General features: G+C 42.7%; 1 protein-coding gene across 1 annotated transcript; it reads right to left on the bottom strand.

Moving 5' to 3' along the window:
- Window positions 1-16078: 16078 nt before the first annotated feature.
- Window positions 16079-19478, bottom strand: LOC134206608 (uncharacterized). Its single transcript, XM_062682339.1, has 2 exons — window positions 18885-19478; window positions 16079-18832 (listed from the first exon to the last, which is right to left on the bottom strand). Exons 1-2 carry the CDS (start codon window positions 19476-19478, stop codon window positions 16079-16081), a joined length of 3348 nt encoding a protein of 1115 aa, XP_062538323.1.
- Between the last annotated feature and the right edge of the window lie 471 nt (window positions 19479-19949).

Here is a 19949-nt window from a genome sequence, read left to right as displayed (position 1 = left end):
TTGGATTGGTTTGGTTGGTTTGGATTGGTTTGGTTTGGATTGGTTTGGATTGGTTTGGATTGGTTTGGATTGGTTGGATTGGTTTGGATTGGATTTGGATTGGTTTGGTTGGTTTGGATTGGTTTGGATTGGTTTGGTTGGTTTGGATTGGTTTGGATTGGTTTGGATTGGTTTGGTTGGTTTGGATTGGTTTGGATTGGATTTGGATTGGTTTGGATTGGTTTGGATTGGTTTGGATTGGTTTGGATTGGTTTGGATTGGTTTGGATTGGTTTGGATTGGTTTGGATTGGTTTGGATTGGTTTGGATTGGTTTGGATTGGATTGGTTGGATTGGATTTGGATTGGTTTGGATTGGTTTGGATTGGTTTGGATTGGTTGGATTGGTTTGGATTGGTTGGATTGGTTTGGATTGGTTTGGATTGGATTTGGATTGGTTTGGATTGGTTGGATTGGTTTGGATTGGTTTGGATGGGATTGGTTTGGATGGGTTGGTTTGGATTGGATTTGGATTGGTTTGGATTGGTTTGGATTGGTTTGGATTGATTTGGATTGGTTGGATTGGTTTGGATTGGTTTGGATTGGTTGGATTGGTTTGGTTGGTTGGATTGGATTTGGTTGGTTTGGTTGGTTTGGATTGGTTTGGATTGGTTTGGATTGGTTGGATTGGTTTGGTTGGATTTGGATTGGTTGGTTGGTTTGGTTGGTTTGGATTGGTTTGGATTGGTTTGGATTGGTTTGGATTGGTTTGGATTGGTTTGGATTGGTTTGGATTGGTTGGATTGGTTTGGATTGGTTTGGGATTGGTTTGGATTGGATTTGGATTGGTTTGGATTGGTTTGGATTGGTTTGGTTGGTTTGGATTGGATTTGGATTGGATTGGATTTGGATTTGGATTGGTTTGGATTTGGTTTGGTTTGGATGGGTTTGGTTTGGATTTGATGGGATTTGGTTGGATGGTTGGTTTGGTTGGTTTGGATTGGATTTGGATTGGTTTGGATTGGTTTGGATTGGTTTGGATTGGTTTGGATTGGTTTGGATTGGTTTTGATTGGTTTGGTTGGTTTGGATTGGTTTGGATTGGTTTGGATTGGTTTGGATTGGTTGGATTGGTTTGGATTGGTTTGGATTGGTTTGGATTGGTTTGGATTGGTTTGGATTGGTTTGGATTGGTTTGGATTGGTTTGGATTGGTTTGGATTGGGTTGGATTAGATTTGGATTGGATTTGGATTGGATTTGGATTGGATTTGGATTGGATTTGGATTGGATTTGGATTGGATTTGGATTGGATTTGGATTTGATTTGGATTGGATTTGGATTGGATTTGGATTGGATTTGGATTGGATTTGGATTGGATTTGGATTGGATTTGGATTGAATTTGTATTTGATTTGGATTGGATTTGGATTGGATTTGGATTTAATTTTGATTGGATTTGGATTGGGTTTGAATTTGGATTTGAATTTGGATAGGATTTTAAATGGATTTGAATTCAATACATTGTTGGAGCTTTTGGAATTTTGTAATACATTTTAGAAAACTGTCGTTTTTCAAACTTTTTTTATACTTCTCTATATAAAAAAATGGTTTCAAATTGCCTCAATTTTTATTCTAGTTTCTAAAATAGTTGGTATCCTAGAATTTTTAAGTTTTCGATCAAATTGTCACATGTTTTCATCAGGAAAAAAATTAATTTTCGTATTGTTGATAAATTCTCTTGAAACTTAAAGCAAATTTCGCTTTTTTTTTAAATTGCAATAAATTTTAAAAATTTATGCACTCTTTTAAGTCTGAAGTTTTTTTTAATGTTTGATGAATACTGAAAATTTCCAAAACAATTTTTAAAAATAAATGTAATATTTGTTTGAATTTTTTCTCATCATTTTTCGGACCGGCCCCAAGCTTTACAGCTATGAGACTGTGAATCATACAACGAAATTTCTGAAGTTTACAAATAATGTTTTTCGTGACTTTATATCTTTCTTTTTAAATTGTTTTTTCTTTAAGTTGTGAAAAAATATGATTTTTAATTTTTTTCTTATTTTACTGAATTCTCAAAAGTTTTTAAATTTAAATTTTGGTCCTTTATCCGTTTTCTGTTTCCGTTGTTGTATAACGGCTTTTAATGAGAACACAAATGATTGCAATCATTTGGAACTAGGATCGAGAATCAGAGCTACAAATCCAAAGCACTGCACTGCCAGGTAGATTGATTGCTATACGATTGTGACCTTGGACATCGCGCTAAAACAGGCGTACAATACAGCATCATAACTGTATCTAGAGAGTTTCATCGTGATATATATGGAGTAATATCGGTTTGTTATCCTACCAAGAAAGACAAAAGTCGCATTATCACATAAATTCCCAACTCCAGCAACACATTTGGTATTATGTTAGCTCAAAGTCCATGATTTACTCTATAAAACTACCAAAAACGATATAAACACCATGACATTAAATCAAATAAGAATTTTGTATGATCCAGCATTTTTAATTTCTATGTTCACGGAAAGTAAGCTACAATGAATTTACACAAAATCAATACCGTATTACCAGTGAAGTATCTATTATGATTCCATGTTTATCGATTGTTTATAACAAAATACAAACTTTTGTTTTCACAGTTTTTCGCTTACACACTGAAAAGCACAGAAACTGCTAGTTGCGGCATATCCTTTATCATACATTCATGGTTGTTTTAACACCCCATTAAACTTCTCCGAAATTCATTACAACTTTGCCCTCTAGATTCACAATATTTTTTGTTGCATATCGATGCACCCGTGTAAAGCCCAGAAGGCTTTCAGAAATGTTTCCTAGAGTTTCTCTTTGGCGAAGCTCAAAGCGAGAAGTCCCGCCTTCATGGCCTACGGCAGCCGGAAAGGTCCCAATCGCGGGCTTCACAAAAATATCACCGCATAGACAAAGGGGAAACTTTTACTTTATTGCACTCGTTCGGAACGGCAGACGAGCTCGGGAAGGCTTTGTGTTCGCTCCCGGCATTGGCTGCATCGGGCTGTTTCGGGAAAGTTAGTACTGAGGTTGATGCTGGTGGTCCTTTGTGAACTGGTTCAAAATTTTCGGAAAGCGGCGTGATTTATAGCGCTACTTTAGAATTCATTTCCAATACGCAACGAAATAGAAACTTCTATCAACTCATGTACATTTGCATAGAACTTTTGTGGATTTCTAGCTACGAGAAGAAGGATAAAGCAATTCTTTTTCTATTGACGTATGCTAATTCTATAATACACCCATGAAAGCTCACTGAACAAACACTCCATCAAGTTAACTGTTCATGCCAAGTTTTTCAAAATGGCAAATCTAACAAATAGATACAGAATGAGACTCTCGAACAATTCATGGTATTTTATATGTAAAGAACTTTTCGATTTATTTCAACTTTTATCATAATTTTCGTGAAAGTGCATTACTGCAAAACACAATCGCACGCGACTAAATGCTGTGAAGAAGAATTGCAGTTCAAATGGCATCAAGAGCCGGGTCATGTGTTTGGCAAAGTTGGCTCCATTTATCAACCTTCGGGGACACTTTTCTTGCTAATGAATCATGAATTATATGCCATGCTTTACGCGTCTCGTTGCTCATATCGTTTTCTCACCGCCAGTGACAAGAAAAGCTAAAGTTTTTGGCAAGTTTTCTGATAGTGTCAATTTCGCCATTCGGAAGCCAGAAAAAATCCTATCTTATTTCACGCTGATTAAACCTGTCTCCCGAAAAGTATAGGACGTCTATTAGATCGGACAGCGCTAATACCTCGACGAAATATGCCGGCATTAGTTCTGGCCGTTCTATGTCCAATCTCCTTCTAAGCTTTCCCGTTCATTTCCTCCAGCCGTTCGTTTGCTACACAGGGTAGGATCGACGTTATCTTAATATATATTGTTCAATATTGGCACATTTCCTGTGTGGGTTTCTAATATTGAAAACATATTCTGAATACAATGGTATGAGCGTGAAATTTCGAATACTAATAAAAAACATGGTTCCTCGATTATCCATGATTCAGATATCCTTAAAACGGATCGATTGTCAGAAATTGAATGTTTACATATAAAATATAATCGAAATCACCAACTTTTCTTTGATTTAGTTTTAGCACATAAATAAAGTTCTTGCAAAATATTAACACTATCAATTCATTTTCGAAACAAACGTTCTAGATATATTGCCATTAGATTCGGTATGTACTTATAATCAGAAATGAACGGTCAAGTCAGACTAGATTTTCCGGAGAAATTGTTTTTACTGAAGAGTATAAAGAAGAAGAGAATTTCCTAATAATTAAGTCTGATATTTTTGTATGCCGAGATCAAATGTCTTCTCCGAGGTCCTTGAAGGCAACAAAAAATATTATCAAAAACATTGAAATCAATTTGTCTATTATGTAGACATAATCCAAGGGCTAACTCAGCAAGCCATTTTCAAATAAATCTTACCTATTCTCATTATTGTTGTATACTCCAGTTGATTCAAAAGTATAAGATTGCTAATGTCGTTCTTGTTCGCGTGACTAACATCTAGGTTACTTCGACCTGGAAAACAGAGTAGAGTATTACAAGTGTCAAACCGATGTTGGTGATGGAACCAAACATGAACAGTAACATGATGCATAAATTATGGTCAATTGACGATTGTTGAAGCATAATTCGGCAAAATAATTTAAATGACTACAGCGCCACTAGCGTCTTAGTAGGTACTTATGCTTATACTTATACTCCCGTGTTGCTCGGAGCAAAAAAGAATTTAAATCAGGGTGATCTTTCTGTAATTGGCACATTCTAGCCTGTACCCTATTTCATTGCACTTGAGGTCATCCAACTGAGTCAGTTCTTCAACCTCCCATATGTTTGCCTTTCTCGTACACCAAGGTGTAACGAAAAAGCTATATATTCACTTCCAAGACGATTTTGTGATAGAAGGTCCGGAGACCCATAGTGTTATATACCAATCGACTCAGCTCGACGAATTGAGATGATATCTGTCTGTGTGTGCGTGTGTGTATGTATGTGCACAAAAAAAACTCACTCATCTTTTAGGCACTTATCGTGAACCGATTTGTTTTTTTTTATTTATTTATTATTAGGCTAAGGCCGGAGTGACATGTGCAGTAAAGACTAGATCATTTAGAAATGGGGCACTTCATTTTAGAGATAGTGGCGTTCATAGTGGTCGGATATACAAGTTTTTCACAGCGTTTCATAATTAGTTAACCATTCTTATGGATCTTTTTTTTGTCTTTATTAAGGAGACTTTCAGCCCTAGGCTGGTTCTTTTGGATCTATTTTTTCACAGTTTGAAACTAAAGTGTTTCAAAATATTCACCATGCAGGAAGAAAAACGATAAATACTTCTGCACAGTCCTGCAAAATTCATCTTCGTCGAAAGCCAGATTTTACCCTTCATTCAGTCCCATGATGGCCCATTTACGTTTGGGCTAGATTTAGACAGCTGTCATTGTAGCAAGGAAGTGCTACAATGGTACTACAATAGTAGAGTTCAGTTCACCCCAAAAAATCTGAATTAATTAAATTGTTCTCAATTCCACACAACAGAATAATTTTCGGTGATTATTAACTAGAAACTGAAGATAAAGGGAGCAGTTACCACTGACATTGTTCTATGGAGAATTGGTGGAATTAGCTAGCCAAAATGATGACTGGAGAAGGTGTGCGCCGACTGACAAGTGGTGTCGACAGGAAACTGTGAAATTTTTTTTTGAAACAACGATGTATGATTCGTTTCAGTCATTCATATGAAATCCACTTCTGTGGCAGTACCTCATCCTCCCAAACCTTGGTAATTACCCAGTTCAGCGCTCTAGCCAGTGCCTCACCACCGTATTTTAACAGCGCTCTAGATAGTTGGGCAACTCCAGGGGCTTTGTTGTTTTTCAGCCAGCCGATCTCCTCCTGGATTTCATAAAGATTCGGAGCCAGAAGTCGTATGTCCTGCGCGTTTTCCCAGATTCATTACCATACCGCCACCATTGTCTGCCACAACGCCATTCAGGTGCTCTTTGTAGTGCTGCCGCCACCTTTGGATCACCCCACGCTCGTTCGTAAGAATGTTCCCGTTTATGTCCTTACACATATCGGGCTGTGGCACGTGGCCCTTACGTGAACGGTTTAACTTCTCATAGAACTTTCGTGCGTTATTGTGTCAGTATATTTTTGTACCGTTACAGCCGAACAAAAATTAATTGCTGAAACAGTCAATAGTTTTTTTGCGGTCTTCAGTATTTTTATTCCCTTTAACCTGTCATCGGTAAAAATATCAAATCTGACATTTGGCTTACTGATATCTCAGTAAAATTATTATTCACTGAGCAAGACCTGTAAAAAAAAATACTGGACAACGGATCTCTGGTTAAGTGTGCATAAAAATGGAATTGAAATCCTGAGAAGCACAGTCGAGTCTTCTTCCGATGCAATCGATGAATATGTCCGGATGGGAGATCTTTTTTGTCTAACCCCTTTACGTACTTATTGTATAGGGAAGTTCTTATATGGCCTCCACTTAAGCATCTTATGTGACATCATATATGATCTTGTGTTGACTGGGTTAACCCAATTGGAACTGCCACACGAAAACTTTTAGAATAATGACAATTAGTTAGGTTATTTATTTATTTATTCAGACTAAGGCCGAAGTGGCCTGTGCAGTATTTAAGAATTTTCTCCATTCGGCTCGGTCCATGGCTACACGTCGCCAACCACGCAGTCTACGGAGGGTCCACAAGTCATCTTCCACCTGATCGATCCACCTTGCCCGCTGCGCACCTCGTCTTCTTGTGCCTGTCGGATCGTTGTCAAGAACCATTTTCACCGGGTTACCGACATTCTGGCTACGTGCCCGGCCCACCGCAGTCGTCCGATTTTCGCGGTGTGAACGATGGATGGTTCTCCCAACAGCTGATGCCACTCGTGGTTCATTCACCTCCTCCACGTACCGTCCGCCATCTGCACCCCACCATAGATGGTACGCAGCACTTTCCTTTCAAAAACTCCAAGTGCGCGTTGGTCCTCCACGAGCATCGTCCAGGTCTCGTGTCCGTAGAGGACTACCGGTCTAATGAGCATTTTGTAGATTGTCAGTTTGGTACGGCGGCGAACTCTATTCGTCTTGCGAAGTCCAAAGTACGTACGATTTCCAGCCACTATGCGTCTCCGAATTTCTCTGCTGGTATCATTTTCGGCAGTCACCAGTGAGCCCAAGTACACAAATTCTTCTATCACCTCGATTTCGTCACCACCGATGCAAACTCGCGGTGGGTGGTTAACATTGTCTTCTCTTGAACCTCTTCCTATCATGTACTTCGTCTTCGACGTGTTGATGACTAGTTCGATCCGCTTGGCTTCCCTCTTCAGTCTGATGTAGGATTTCTCCATCTTCTCAAAGTTACGTGCCATAATTATTATGTTGCTATATGGTAATTGTTAATAAATAAATAAATAAATAAATATCTATGTCGTCGGCGAAGCCAAAAAGCTGGACGGACTTATTGAAAATCGTACCACTCGTGTTAATCCCTGCTCTTCGTATTACCCCTTCCAAAGCGATGTTGAATAGCAGTCACGAAAGACCATCACCTTGCCGTAACCCTCTGCGCGTTTCGAAGGGACTCGAGAATGCCCCTGAAACTCGAACTACGCACATCACCCGATCCATCGTCGCATTAATCAACCGTGTCAGTTTATCCGGAAATCCATGTTCGTGCATTAGCTGCCATAGCTGGTCTCGATCGATTGTATCATATGCGGCTTTGATGTGTGTATCATATGAATAGATGATGTGTGGGCACGTTGTATTCGCGGCATTTCTGCAGTACTTGGCGAATGGCGAACACCTGGTCTATGGTGGAGTGTTCGCCCATAAAACACGCCTGGTACTGCCCTACGAACTTCCTTGCAATTGGTGCTAGTCGACGGCATAAAATTTGGGAGAGTACCTTGTAGGCGGCATTCAGCAATGTGATTGCGCGGTAGTTGCTACAATCCAGCTTGTCGCCCTTTTTGTAGATGGGGCACACGACACATTCCATCCACTCCTGCGGCAAAACTTCCTCCTCCCAAATCTTGGTAATGACCCAGTGTAGCACTCTAGCCAGTGCCTCACCACCGTATTTAAATAGCTCTCCTGGTAGTTGGTCAACCCCAGGGGCTTTGTTGTTCTTCAGCCAGCCAATCTCCTCCTGGATTTCCTGGAAATCCGGAGCCGGTAGAATTATGTCCTGCGCGTGTTCTCCCAGGTCCATCACCATACCGCCATCTTCGTCTGCCACATCGCCATTCAGGTGTTCTTCGTAGTGCTGCCGCCACCTTTGGATCACCTCACGCTCGTTCGTAAGAAGGTTCCCGTTTATGTCCTTACACATATCGGGCTGTGGCACGTGGCCCTTACGTGAGTTTAACTTCGCATAGAACTTTTGTGTGTTATTAGCGCGGTACAGTTGCTCCGTCTCTTCACGGTTTCGATCTTCCTGCTGGCGCTTTTTCCTCCGGAAAATCGAGTTTTGTCTGTTCCGCGCCTGTTTATATCGTGCCTCGTTCGCTCTCGTGCGGTGTTGCAGCAATCTCGCCCATGCTGCATTCTTCTCTTCTACTAACTGCTCACATTCGCCGACATACCAGTCGTTTCTCTGATCCGGGGGCACCGTGCCAAGTGCAGCGGTTGCGGTGCTTCCAATGGCGGATCGAATATCTCTCCAGCCATCTTCAAGAGACGCTGCGCCTAGCTGCTCTTCCGTTGGGAATGACACTTCCAGCTACTGCGCGTATTCTTGGGCTAGTCTACTGTCTTGTAGCCGCCCAATGTAGAGCCGCAGCGTCCGACTTCGACGCGTGTTGTACACCGTCGAGAGTTTTGAGCGTAGGCATACTGCAACGAGGTAGTGGTCGGATTCAATATTCGCACTGCGATAAGTGCGGGCGTTCGTGATGTCGGAGAAGAATTTACCGTCGATTAGAACGTGATCGATTTGGTTTTCCGTTTCTTGGTTAGGTGATCTCCACGTGGCCTTGTGGATATTTTTGCGGGGAAAGAAGGTGCTTCGGACTACCATTCCGCGGGAGGCAGCGAAGTTTATGCATCGTTGGCCGTTGTCATTCGATACGGTGTGCAGACTATCCGGTCCGATGACAGGTTTATACATTTCCTCCCTTCCTACCTGTGCGTTCATGTCACCGATGACGATTTTGACGTCCCGCAGTGGGCATCCATCGTATGTCTGCTCCAGCTGTGCGTAAAACGCTTCTTTCTCGTCGTCGGGTCTCCCTTCGTGTGGGCAGTGCACGTTGATGATGCTATAGTGGAAGAAACGGCCTTTAATCCTCAGCTTGCACATCCTTGCGTTGATTGGCTGCCACCCAATCACACGATGGCGCATCTTACCCAGCACTATGAAGCCGGTTCCCAGCTCGTTGGTGGTGCCACAGTTTTGGTAGAAGGTAGCCGCTCGATGTCCGTTTTTCCACACTTTCTGTCCTGTCCAGCAAATCTCCTGCAGCGCCACGACGTCGAGGTTGCGGGGATGTAATTCATCGTCGATCATCCTGTCGCAACCTGCGAAACCTAGCGACTTGCAGTTCCATGTTCCAAGCTTCCAATCGTGATCCTGTATTCGTCGCCTAGGTCTTTGCCGATTATATCGAGTCGCATTATCTCTTATATTGTTCGTAATTATTGGTTTTCCAGGCGGCTTATTAGGCCTGCGCAAACCTCCTGTCTCGTCGGAGGGCCGTCGTGTCAAGGCTGTTTAGCGTCCCACCTAACACCAGGACTTGGGCATGTGCGCTTTGAGCGGCATACGGTCGCTTTGGTGGGGCCTACTTGCGGATACATGCAGCTTTTTATAGAGGTTTAACAGGGCCCACTGAATTAGTTAGGTTATTAGTAGTATTAAAACAGCGAACTATTAGAGTAGAAAAAATGAAAGGCTTCACACTAGAAGTTTTTGAACATATTTTGAAATTTAGTCTCTGTAATAAGTTATTGACAAACTTCTAAATGATAGACCCTAAGTTACTTAATGCTCGAAATCATTCGAAATCAATTGTACATGAATTAGACGTGTCTCATCGATCACAGTTTTGAATGAAAATTTTCCCTAGAAAAATCGATATTTGAATTTATTCTTGAATTTTTCTTTCTACATTTTTTTCTCGCGTCAAATACTTATATTTTGATGTGCAAGGACGTATTTTTTTTTATTTTATGGAAAATGTTGCATGGTCTGAAATATTCCAATAATATTTTAGGAAAACGAAAATAAATTCTACAAGTTTAGCGAAATATCAACAGTCTTCAGAAAAAGATTTCGGATTTTTTCAAAGATCAGTAGAAATATCAAAGTTTTGATCGATTAGAAGTACCCCTAAACCAAGCCCGACTGAGCATAGAGATCATTCTTAGAAGAAATCAAATCTCGGGTACTTATTCAAAAGGACGTATGTGATTTTGTAAACAAAGATTCAAACGTCGATTTGTCCAATCTGATGGCACTTCCAAGCAAACCAACACCACCATCAGGTAGTCGAAGGCTTCCCCTATCTGTCTGTGGTGATGCTTTGCGTGGGAGTGCTATCAGATTGGACAAATCGACGTTTGAAGCTTTGTTTACAAAATCACATACGTCCTTTTGAATAAGTACCCGAGAAATATGTTTTTTTTTGTTGCTTTGCTGTTGTTGCTTTTTATTTTCCGTCGGCATATTTCCACTCGAGGAAAACTACCGACGCCAGGAAGACGACTTCACTTGGATCCTGCGGGCTGGGACCTACGGTTTTACCTTCTTATCCGAGGGAAGGCGTGACCAGACATTTTTAAAACCCAAGTCCGCTGGGGTGAGAGGTAGTCACGCTTAGCACTCAATCGCCAGCGCCTTCGAATAATATAGTTTTGTAAGAATCGTTGAGAATTTTATTCTCATATATACCATTGACACTGTCATGTGTAAGGCTAGTTTCAGAACCCTTGTTTACATGAAGAATTTTTAAAATAAAATTTTAAGACAAACGAAAAAAAAATCAATCGAAAAGCGAGTTGCAATTTGAAGGATTTATAAACGACCATTACCATACCAAACCACGGAGTATTGTATTTACGTTTGAATTATATATCACTCTGACTGTCGATATCAAAATTAAACTAATATATTCAAGCCAGCCTGCCCTGTGCGTATAAAAGAGTACAATTCGGAAGCCTGTTCTAGATTAATTTTAACATAGCCATTCCCGGTTAATTTCGTTTTTGCATAGATGAAACTAAAATATTTAACGAAACATATAAAACCGAACGAAGCAAAATGTCTCTAAAATGTTGGAAAGCCAAACGCCTGTGAGCGAGAAGCTCTGAAAATCAATCATTCACACTCTAACAACTTCATTCAGAAAATTGTTACCCAAAACGTATGACGATCGGGTATATTGTTCTGCCTGTTTCGTTTCCTGTGTAGATTATCTAGAGCTACCATTGGCTCAGCTTGTCATGTCACATTTCCACATGCGCTTTCTTGGAAAGAATGGAACGGTAGCTGTGAAGACAAAAAATGCCGTGAAGTCAGTTTCAGTTTCCATATCCCGAGGAGAGTGAAAAGGATGCCTTCACGAAGGAATGCAGTTCTCGATTGCTGTAGCTGGTTGCAGCGAATTGCCACCGCACTCCCTGTGCGCACACCAAGATGAATGGATTTATGTTGAATAAATTGAAGTGAAATCGACCATGTCGGAGCGATAAAAACTCAAAGGTACAGCCCAATCGGGTTGTACGCAAAAGTGACGTAGGACTACGTAGCTATACGAAATGGATGGTATTTGTCATCATAGTTTGTGTTATTTGATATTTCACTCTCGTACAAGCTCTTTCTTCCTCATCAATTATTGGTGGCCCTGATAAGAGCCGTTTGTTTATGGTTTCGATGGGAATCTGTGAATTCCGGTTATTTCTAGTGGATGCTGAAGTCCATTTCTCTTGCTTCATTTGATAGATCCTGTAAACATTTGATAGATGAGCTTCTGTAAATAAATAAAGAAACAAGGTAAAATTATTCTCTATTAATTTCCATTTATGAGATTATCGTACGAATGCCATTAAAATTGGGTAATAAGAAGTTTTCTGCCTTCGATGAATGCTCTGTAAACGAAAATAAGAAAAATAGATAAGTTGTCCATTTTTGGATTTGTCAACGAGTATCATTAATATGAGGTATCCGGGTCAATAAATGATGACAAACAAGCGGGATAATGCTAATTGGTGGGTTCTGTAATGAGAGAAGTTAAAATGAAACAATTATAGGTTTAGTGAGTTTTCACATTCAGCTATAATCACCTGAAGATCGAGAACTTCCAGTAGATCCCGACGAGTGAAACCGGAAGAAAACCAAAGTCGTTAAATTCGGTCGGTGATGTCAGAACGAGACAAAGCTGAACCGGAGCAGAGCCGAAGCGCTCAACCGGCGAAGATGAGCCGACTGCGGAAATAAGAGTTTGTGCAGTGATGCTGCGATCGGAACGAGGAGTTCAACCAGAGAAATACCGAATCCTCCAATTAACACGAAAGCATGTACGAAGATCATCATCATTAGTGTGTTCTGTAATTAAAATAAATGAATCGAAATAACAAATGTTTTCGGATGTCTTCGCCGTTAGGTTTAATTACCTGAATATCGGAAACTTTCAGAGGATCTCTGCGACGAGTGCTAGAGATATGAGACTCCAAACCAACAGATTCGGTCTGTTATGGCAGAACGAGATAGAGCTCAACCGGAGGAAATCCGAAGCCCTCAACTGGCAAAGATGACCCGACTGCGGAAAGAAGTGTTTGTGTAGTGATGCGGTGGTTGCTGCTACCGGAACGAGAAGGAGTTCAACCAAAGAAATGCCGAATCCTCCAAGTAACAAGAAAGCATTTATGAAGATCATCATTGGTGTGTTCTGTAATTAAAATAAGTAAATCGAAATAACAAATGGATTCGTAAGTCTTAGCCGTTTGTTTTAATTACCTGAATATCGGAAACTTCCGGAGGATCTCTGCAACGATTGCTAGAGATACGAGACTCCAAACCAACAGGTTCGGTATGTTATGGCAGAACGAGACAGAGCTCAACCGGAGGAAAGCCGAAGCCCTCAACCGGCAAAGATGACCCGACTGCGGAAAGAAGAGTTTGTGTAGTGATGCGATGGTTGCTGCTACGGGAACGAGAGGGAATTCAACCAGAGCAATGCCGAATCCTCCAAGTAACAGGAAGCAGGTACGAAGACCATCATTGGTGTGTTCTGTAATCAAAATAAGTTAATCGAAATGACAAATGGTTTCGTAAATCTTCGCCGTTCGGTTTAATTACCTGAATATCGGAAACTTCCGGAGGATCTCTGCGACGATTGCTAGAGATACGAGACTCCAAACCAACAGGTTCGGTCTGTTATGGCAGAACGAGACAGAGCTCAACCGGAGGAAAGCCGAAGCCCTCAACCGGCAAAGATGACCCGACTGCGGAAAGAAGAGTTTGTGTAGTGATGCGATGGTTGCTGCTACGGGAACGAGAGGGAATTCAACCAGAGCAATGCCGAATCCTCCAAGTAACAGGAAGCAGGTACGAAGACCATCATTGGTGTGTTCTGTAATCAAAATAAGTGAATCGAAATGACAAATGGTTTCGTAAATCTTCGCCGTTCGGTTTAATTACCTGAATATCGGAAACTTCCGGAGGATCTCTGCGACGATTGCTAGAGATACGAGACTCCAAACCAACAGGTTCGGTCTGTTATGGCAGAACGAGACAGAGCTCAACCGGAGGAAAGCCGAAGCCCTCAACCGGCAAAGATGACCCGACTGCGGAAATAAGAGTTTGTGTAGTGCTGCGGTGGTTGCTGCTACCGGAACGAGAAGGAATTCAACCAGAGCAATGCCGAATCCTCCAAGTAACAGGAAGCAGGTACGAAGACCATCATTGGTGTGTTCTGTAAACAAAATAAGTGAATCGAAATGACAAATGGTTTCGTAAATCTTCGCCGTTCGGTTTAATTACCTGAATATCGGAAACTTCCGGAGGATCTCTGCGACGATTGCTAGAGATACGAGACTCCAAACCAACAGGTTCGGTCTGTTATGGCAGAACGAGACAGAGCTCAACCGGAGGAAAGCCGAAGCCCTCAACCGGCAAAGATGACCCGACTGCGGAAAGAAGAGTTTGTGTAGTGCTGCGGTGGTTGCTGCTACCGGAACGAGAAGGAATTCAACCAGAGCAATGCCGAATCCTCCAAGTAACAGGAAGCAGGTACGAAGACCATCATTGGTGTGTTCTGTAAACAAAATAAGTGAATCGAAATGACAAATGGTTTCGTAAATCTTCGCCGTTCGGTTTAATTACCTGAATATCGGAAACTTCCGGAGGATCTCTGCGACGATTGCTAGAGATACGAGACTCCAAACCAACAGGTTCGGTCTGTTATGGCAGAACGAGACAGAGCTCAACCGGAGGAAAGCCGAAGCCCTCAACCGGCAAAGATGACCCGACTGCGGAAAGAAGAGTTTGTGTAGTGCTGCGGTGGTTGCTGCTACCGGAACGAGAAGGAATTCAACCAGAGCAATGCCGAATCCTCCAAGTAACAGGAAGCAGGTACGAAGACCATCATTGGTGTGTTCTGTAAACAAAATAAGTGAATCGAAATGACAAATGGTTTCGTAAATCTTCGCCGTTCGGTTTAATTACCTGAATATCGGAAACTTCCGGAGGATCTCTGCGACGATTGCTAGAGATACGAGACTCCAAACCAACAGGTTCGGTCTGTTATGGCAGAACGAGACAGAGCTCAACCGGAGGAAAGCCGAAGCCCTCAACCGGCAAAGATGACCCGACTGCGGAAAGAAGAGTTTGTGTAGTGATGCGGTGGTTGCTGCTACCGGAACGAGAAGGAATTCAACCAGAGCAATGCCGAATCCTCCAAGTAACAGGAAGCAGGTACGAAGACCATCATTGGTGTGTTCTGTAATCAAAATAAGTGAATCGAAATGACAAATGGTTTCGTAAATCTTCGCCGTTTGGTTTAATTACCTGAATATCGGAAACTTCCGGAGGATCTCTGCGACGATTGCTAGAGATACGAGACTCCAAACCAACAGGTTCGGTCTGTTATGGCAGAACGAGACAGAGCTCAACCGGAGGAAAGCCGAAGCCCTCAACCGGCAAAGATGACCCGACTGCGGAAAGAAGAGTTTGTGTACTGATGCGGTTGTTGCTGCTACCGGAACGAAATGTAGTTCAACCAAAGAATTGCCGAATCCATCAAGTAACAAGACATTAGGCTGCGTGCCGGTTTTCAGCGCATTCAAAGCATCATCGGCTGACAGCAGACAACAATGTGAACATGGGACGATGATATGAGAAGTAGGTGACGAATAGTTTCGTTGGCAGGTCAGGTGTTTTCCTGGCAAATATCAAATCTATACACGTTCCACCCAATGTTGTTGGTTGCCTGGGATTTGACACGAGGTCCAATCCCAATGCGTCCTTCATGAACTGAACGAAACTAATGTTCTCCTCTTTCGCAATGTCAACATTGAAATCTCCCGTCACAATGATTGGAGCATTCAGGTGGTGGAACAGGTTTCTGGCCATAAAAGCTTTCACGTGTTTCAACGTGGTGTTTGGCGACACATATACACAGAATAGAATGATCGTGTGCTCATCGACGGCTATTTTTGCAGCGCAAACATCACCATAACTGTCCGATTCCAAGAGAATGGGATCATGCAGTTCACTCACCTTCTCGATGGTGTGAGACACCGCTGGTGATAACGATTCCTTCTGGTAAATTGCTACACCTCCTGCTCTCACGTTCTCCCTTTGGATTGGGTTATGCATCTGTAACCTATATTAAAATAATGTAACTTAGAATTTAAAATCAAACAATTTGATGATTTAACCTACCTTCGACTTCCAAGGAAGCACTATTGTCCATCCATGTCTCGCTGAGTGCCAAGAAATCAGCTCGAGTCATAACATGGTCAGTGGACACGTCTTTCGAATGTGCGTTGAGGCTTTGGACGTTAAGACTCATCAAAACCGCTGAGTGATCGGAATTTTCCAAAATGTGATAAGCTCATCACTGATCGTCACTAGCTTATGGCTTTCCAGTCGTCGCATCTCATCTCGGAGGTCTTTCATTTTGGGAGTGTTGCTGCCTTTTCCATGATGAAAGATGAAGGAATTGGTGGAGTTTGTCAAGTAAAGCCCTTGTAGTGAGCTTACACGTGACAAGGCAACGTACACGAGCTGCTGGTCCTGACCTTTGTCATAGTCCACAACAATTTCAGCAAACGTACCTCCTTGCGATTTGTGGATTGTCAACGCACAAGCACTGACGACGGGAAACTGTATCCGCTTGCATTTGATTGCGCTGCTCAGTTTAATGTTAGTGGATCGCTTGCCAATTGGAGTCCAATCCTGCTGCAGCACGCCAGGTTTGGAAAACACAACTGGCCTGGATTTCACCCGAAGTTTAACTCCAACAGCGTCATTTTCAAACTTGAACCACAAGCGAAACGGTAACTGCTGAGGATCGTCGTCGGTGTGTTCAATGTACTTGAGTTCACCAATTGCCCCATTTACGATACCGTCTTCTACTTCTACGTTGGTCGTTATCATGTACGACATCCCAATGACCAATCGTAAAAGATATGGAAGACATCCTGTTTCAGCGACACTCATTTTGTACAGCTTGGTACGAGCACTTGCCAGCTGAGCAGCATCTTGATATCCGGTGATTACATCCTCGGCAGTGTAATACAATTCATCCCGATTGCTTAAAGCATCGTGGTTATAAGCGTCAACAGCACAGTTGCGATGATATAAGCGAATTGCGTTTGGGATATTCTCTTTACACCATTCAACTGTGCGGAACCTGCTTTCGATGAGTTTCGTCTCGTCGTCAGACAACCGGTCGCCATTTCCGATTTTCGTGAGTATCGAGGAAAACTCAACATCAGTTTGTCGCATCACTTGACGTAAGGGGAAATATTGCAGGGCTTGCCACAATGCTGCACCACCAATGGAGTTGCTCGCGGGTTTGTAGGCAGGTTTGGCATTCACCGGGGGAAGCTGTCGGAAATCTCCACATAAAATTACGGCCTTTCCACCGAATGGAAGATCATAATCGCCTGTAATGCTTTGAAGTCGTGCATGAACTGTATTGAGAATGTTTGCACCTATCATGCTGACTTCATCAATAATGATCAGCTTGATGTTTACAAATGAATGCCGATACAGTTGTAGCAATTCAAACCCAAGCTTTCCTTGATGCCTCCGATCCATGGTTATGTGGAACGCCGAATGCACAGTTGTTCCTCCAATAGCCACAGCGGCCTTTCCAGTGGATGCACAGGCAACATAGGCATTATTTTGCGAGTTGTGAGCTTGGCTAAAACGATTATACGTCTCCATCAGAATGTGAAGCGTGAACGTTTTGCCGCACCCTGCCGGTCCGGTGAAGAACAGCTGCAGTGGTTTTCTACTGTCGTCAAAACAATGCAGGTTGTCGATAACCTGTAATATTAGGTCTCGCTGCTCTGAATTTGTTTTTCGTACCATGGCACAGTAATCTTGCTTACTCATCACCGATGTTCTTTGTTTTATGACGGCTGATAAAGCATTGGCTGGCAATATGCGGATGTCGTCATTGTTGGGCTCCATGGCGATCGTTCTTGTGCATTCGTTGCGCTTCTCCGTTGCTACCGTCTCTTGTGCGGCTGGCTCATCTTCATCGCATATTTGCAGGTACTCCTCAATAATGTGCTCTAGATTCAAGTTGCAATCGTACTCTTTTCGCTTCGCGAGAATGGATGATTCGTGTTGGTCATAGAGTTGCAAGAAGTTGTTTTGGTCTAGTATATCGCACATCTCGTTACGAAATGGTACAAACAGTAACACCATTTCACGTTTGTACTCCGACAGTTTCGACATGTCATAACCGACCCATTGCAGTACACGAGGAACAGCACGAGCTTTGTATGTATTGCTGCTACTCCGCTCCTTGGTATAATAGGCTGCAAAATCAGCTAGACACAGATCATCCAAATCATTACGTGCCTCGTACTTCTGAACAATGTTCAGCGTCCATACTTCAGTCGAATCATCGGAGATACCTTCTTCATCCATGCGCTTGTTTTGTTTCCGGGACTTGATGCGCTCGTGGGGCCACATTGTTGGAATAAACTGCGTCGCACGGCTTCCTTCGGACATCGGTTGACGCAACAGATACCAAGCTGCCTCTTGGGCGGACATTTCTACCGAATTTAGAAGTTTAATACTAATCTTCTTCAACAGCGCGGTGAAATCCAGATCGGGAAACTCTTCTTGCAGTTTGATGAGATCACGTTGTAGGCAGCTGAGACCACGGTTGGTTTTATTAACATATTCAACTACGTACGCCGCGCAGGAGTACTCGTCTAGAATGAACTGCAGATCCATGTTGGAGCAGAGATGGCTTGCTATCCATGGATTGAACGGATTCGTCCATAGTTCATTCATAGATCGCTTAAGGAACACTGTTGGACGACGAATTGACGCACGAAGCACTTCAAGATACTTGTCAGGCGCACAGTTACAGTCGAGAAGGAATGCTTCCAGAGTAGCATATGACTTTGTTTCCAAAGCTTCTCGCATTGTTTTGCTCTTCCTGAGGAGCTGATCACGACGCTTATCATCTGATGGAACAGGAATTAGCACACGAGTCTCATCCATCGGCCAGTATGGAATACCAAATCGGCAGTGCTTTTCATTCCTCTTGAAGCAGGTGAAAGTGTGCTTGTGAACCTACAAACACAAAAAATTAAAACTACTACACCACATATTAACAGCTGTGTACCTGGTAGCCATATGTGTCCGGCAGATCTCCAACGCTAACGGAACAGAGATCTGTAATCAGATGTACGGTGTCTGGCATACTTTCACCGATAGTTTCACGAGGATCGTTCTTTAACCACAGCAAGATGTGAGCGTGGGGACTACCACGGTGCTGAAATTCGATGCGCTTGAAATAATCGATAACACGATACTTTCCAAAAGGACTGTATGTTTGTGACTTTAACAATAGCATTATCGTGTCCACGAGCTTATTAAAGTACACACAGCAGGTAACCGGATCGTCATTGACTAGTGTTGCCCGTTGTAACGCAGTCAGCTCCTGCATGGGATCCGTCAGATCACTACCATTGTATCCTTCTGACAGCCGATGCAGGAGTTTAAGCAAGTGGGGCCACTTCATCTCATTTGCGCTAAGCGTGAGGAACATCGTTGGCTTTCCTAACTGCCGCATCATGGCAAACAAATCCTTCTTCCGCTGCTGCCAATACTGCACAGAGTTCGGAATCGACTTAAGAAAGGACAGATCTCGCTCTATGCATTGCTCCATGAAGTCTCGGTCATTGAGGTTGGCACGTGTAATGTTTGCAGTCCCCATGCACTTAAAAGTGCATTGCAAGCCTTCGGAAACTCTCAAGCGAAGTACCTTCATTGCCATGTACAGCAAATGGCGAGGTTTTGCCCCACGTCTATCCTGGCGGCGAGTTTCACTTGACGCTATCATAAAGTAGGTCACTCTCACACCTGATTTGAATTCCCGAGGGTGGCCATAATATATGGCAGGAAATGCAAGTTCTTCGGCGTGCTCGTCATATATAATCGACAGAGGAACCTTGTGTTGTGCAGGCGCGATTTCCAAGCACATATCCTCATTCCAGAGGAGAGTTTCTTGTTGCCCAAGTACTTAACAACTCCGACTCGTTATCGCCTGAGATGATCTCCAGATCAACTTGAGCTGTTGGTCTATCTGGCTCTAATCCTTCTAGGGCATCCTGATCGATAGTAACGCCGTACCGACGATATAGTGGTGTATTCACCAAATAGGTAAGCCAGGATTTAGCGGTGGCCT

This window comes from Armigeres subalbatus, chromosome 1 (assembly GCF_024139115.2).
Source record: "Armigeres subalbatus isolate Guangzhou_Male chromosome 1, GZ_Asu_2, whole genome shotgun sequence".
Taxonomy (NCBI): domain Eukaryota; kingdom Metazoa; phylum Arthropoda; class Insecta; order Diptera; family Culicidae; genus Armigeres; species Armigeres subalbatus.
This window is presented reverse-complemented; position numbering and strand designations above follow the sequence as displayed.

Coding starts and splice junctions, on each gene's coding strand:
- LOC134206608 (XM_062682339.1), bottom strand. CDS start 19,478: ATGGGGACTGCAAACATTACACGTGCCAACCTCAATGACCGAGACTTC. Junction 18,833..18,884: donor CGGACACATATGGCTACCAG/GTACACAGCTGT, acceptor TTGTGTTTGTAG/GTTCACAAGCACACTTTCAC.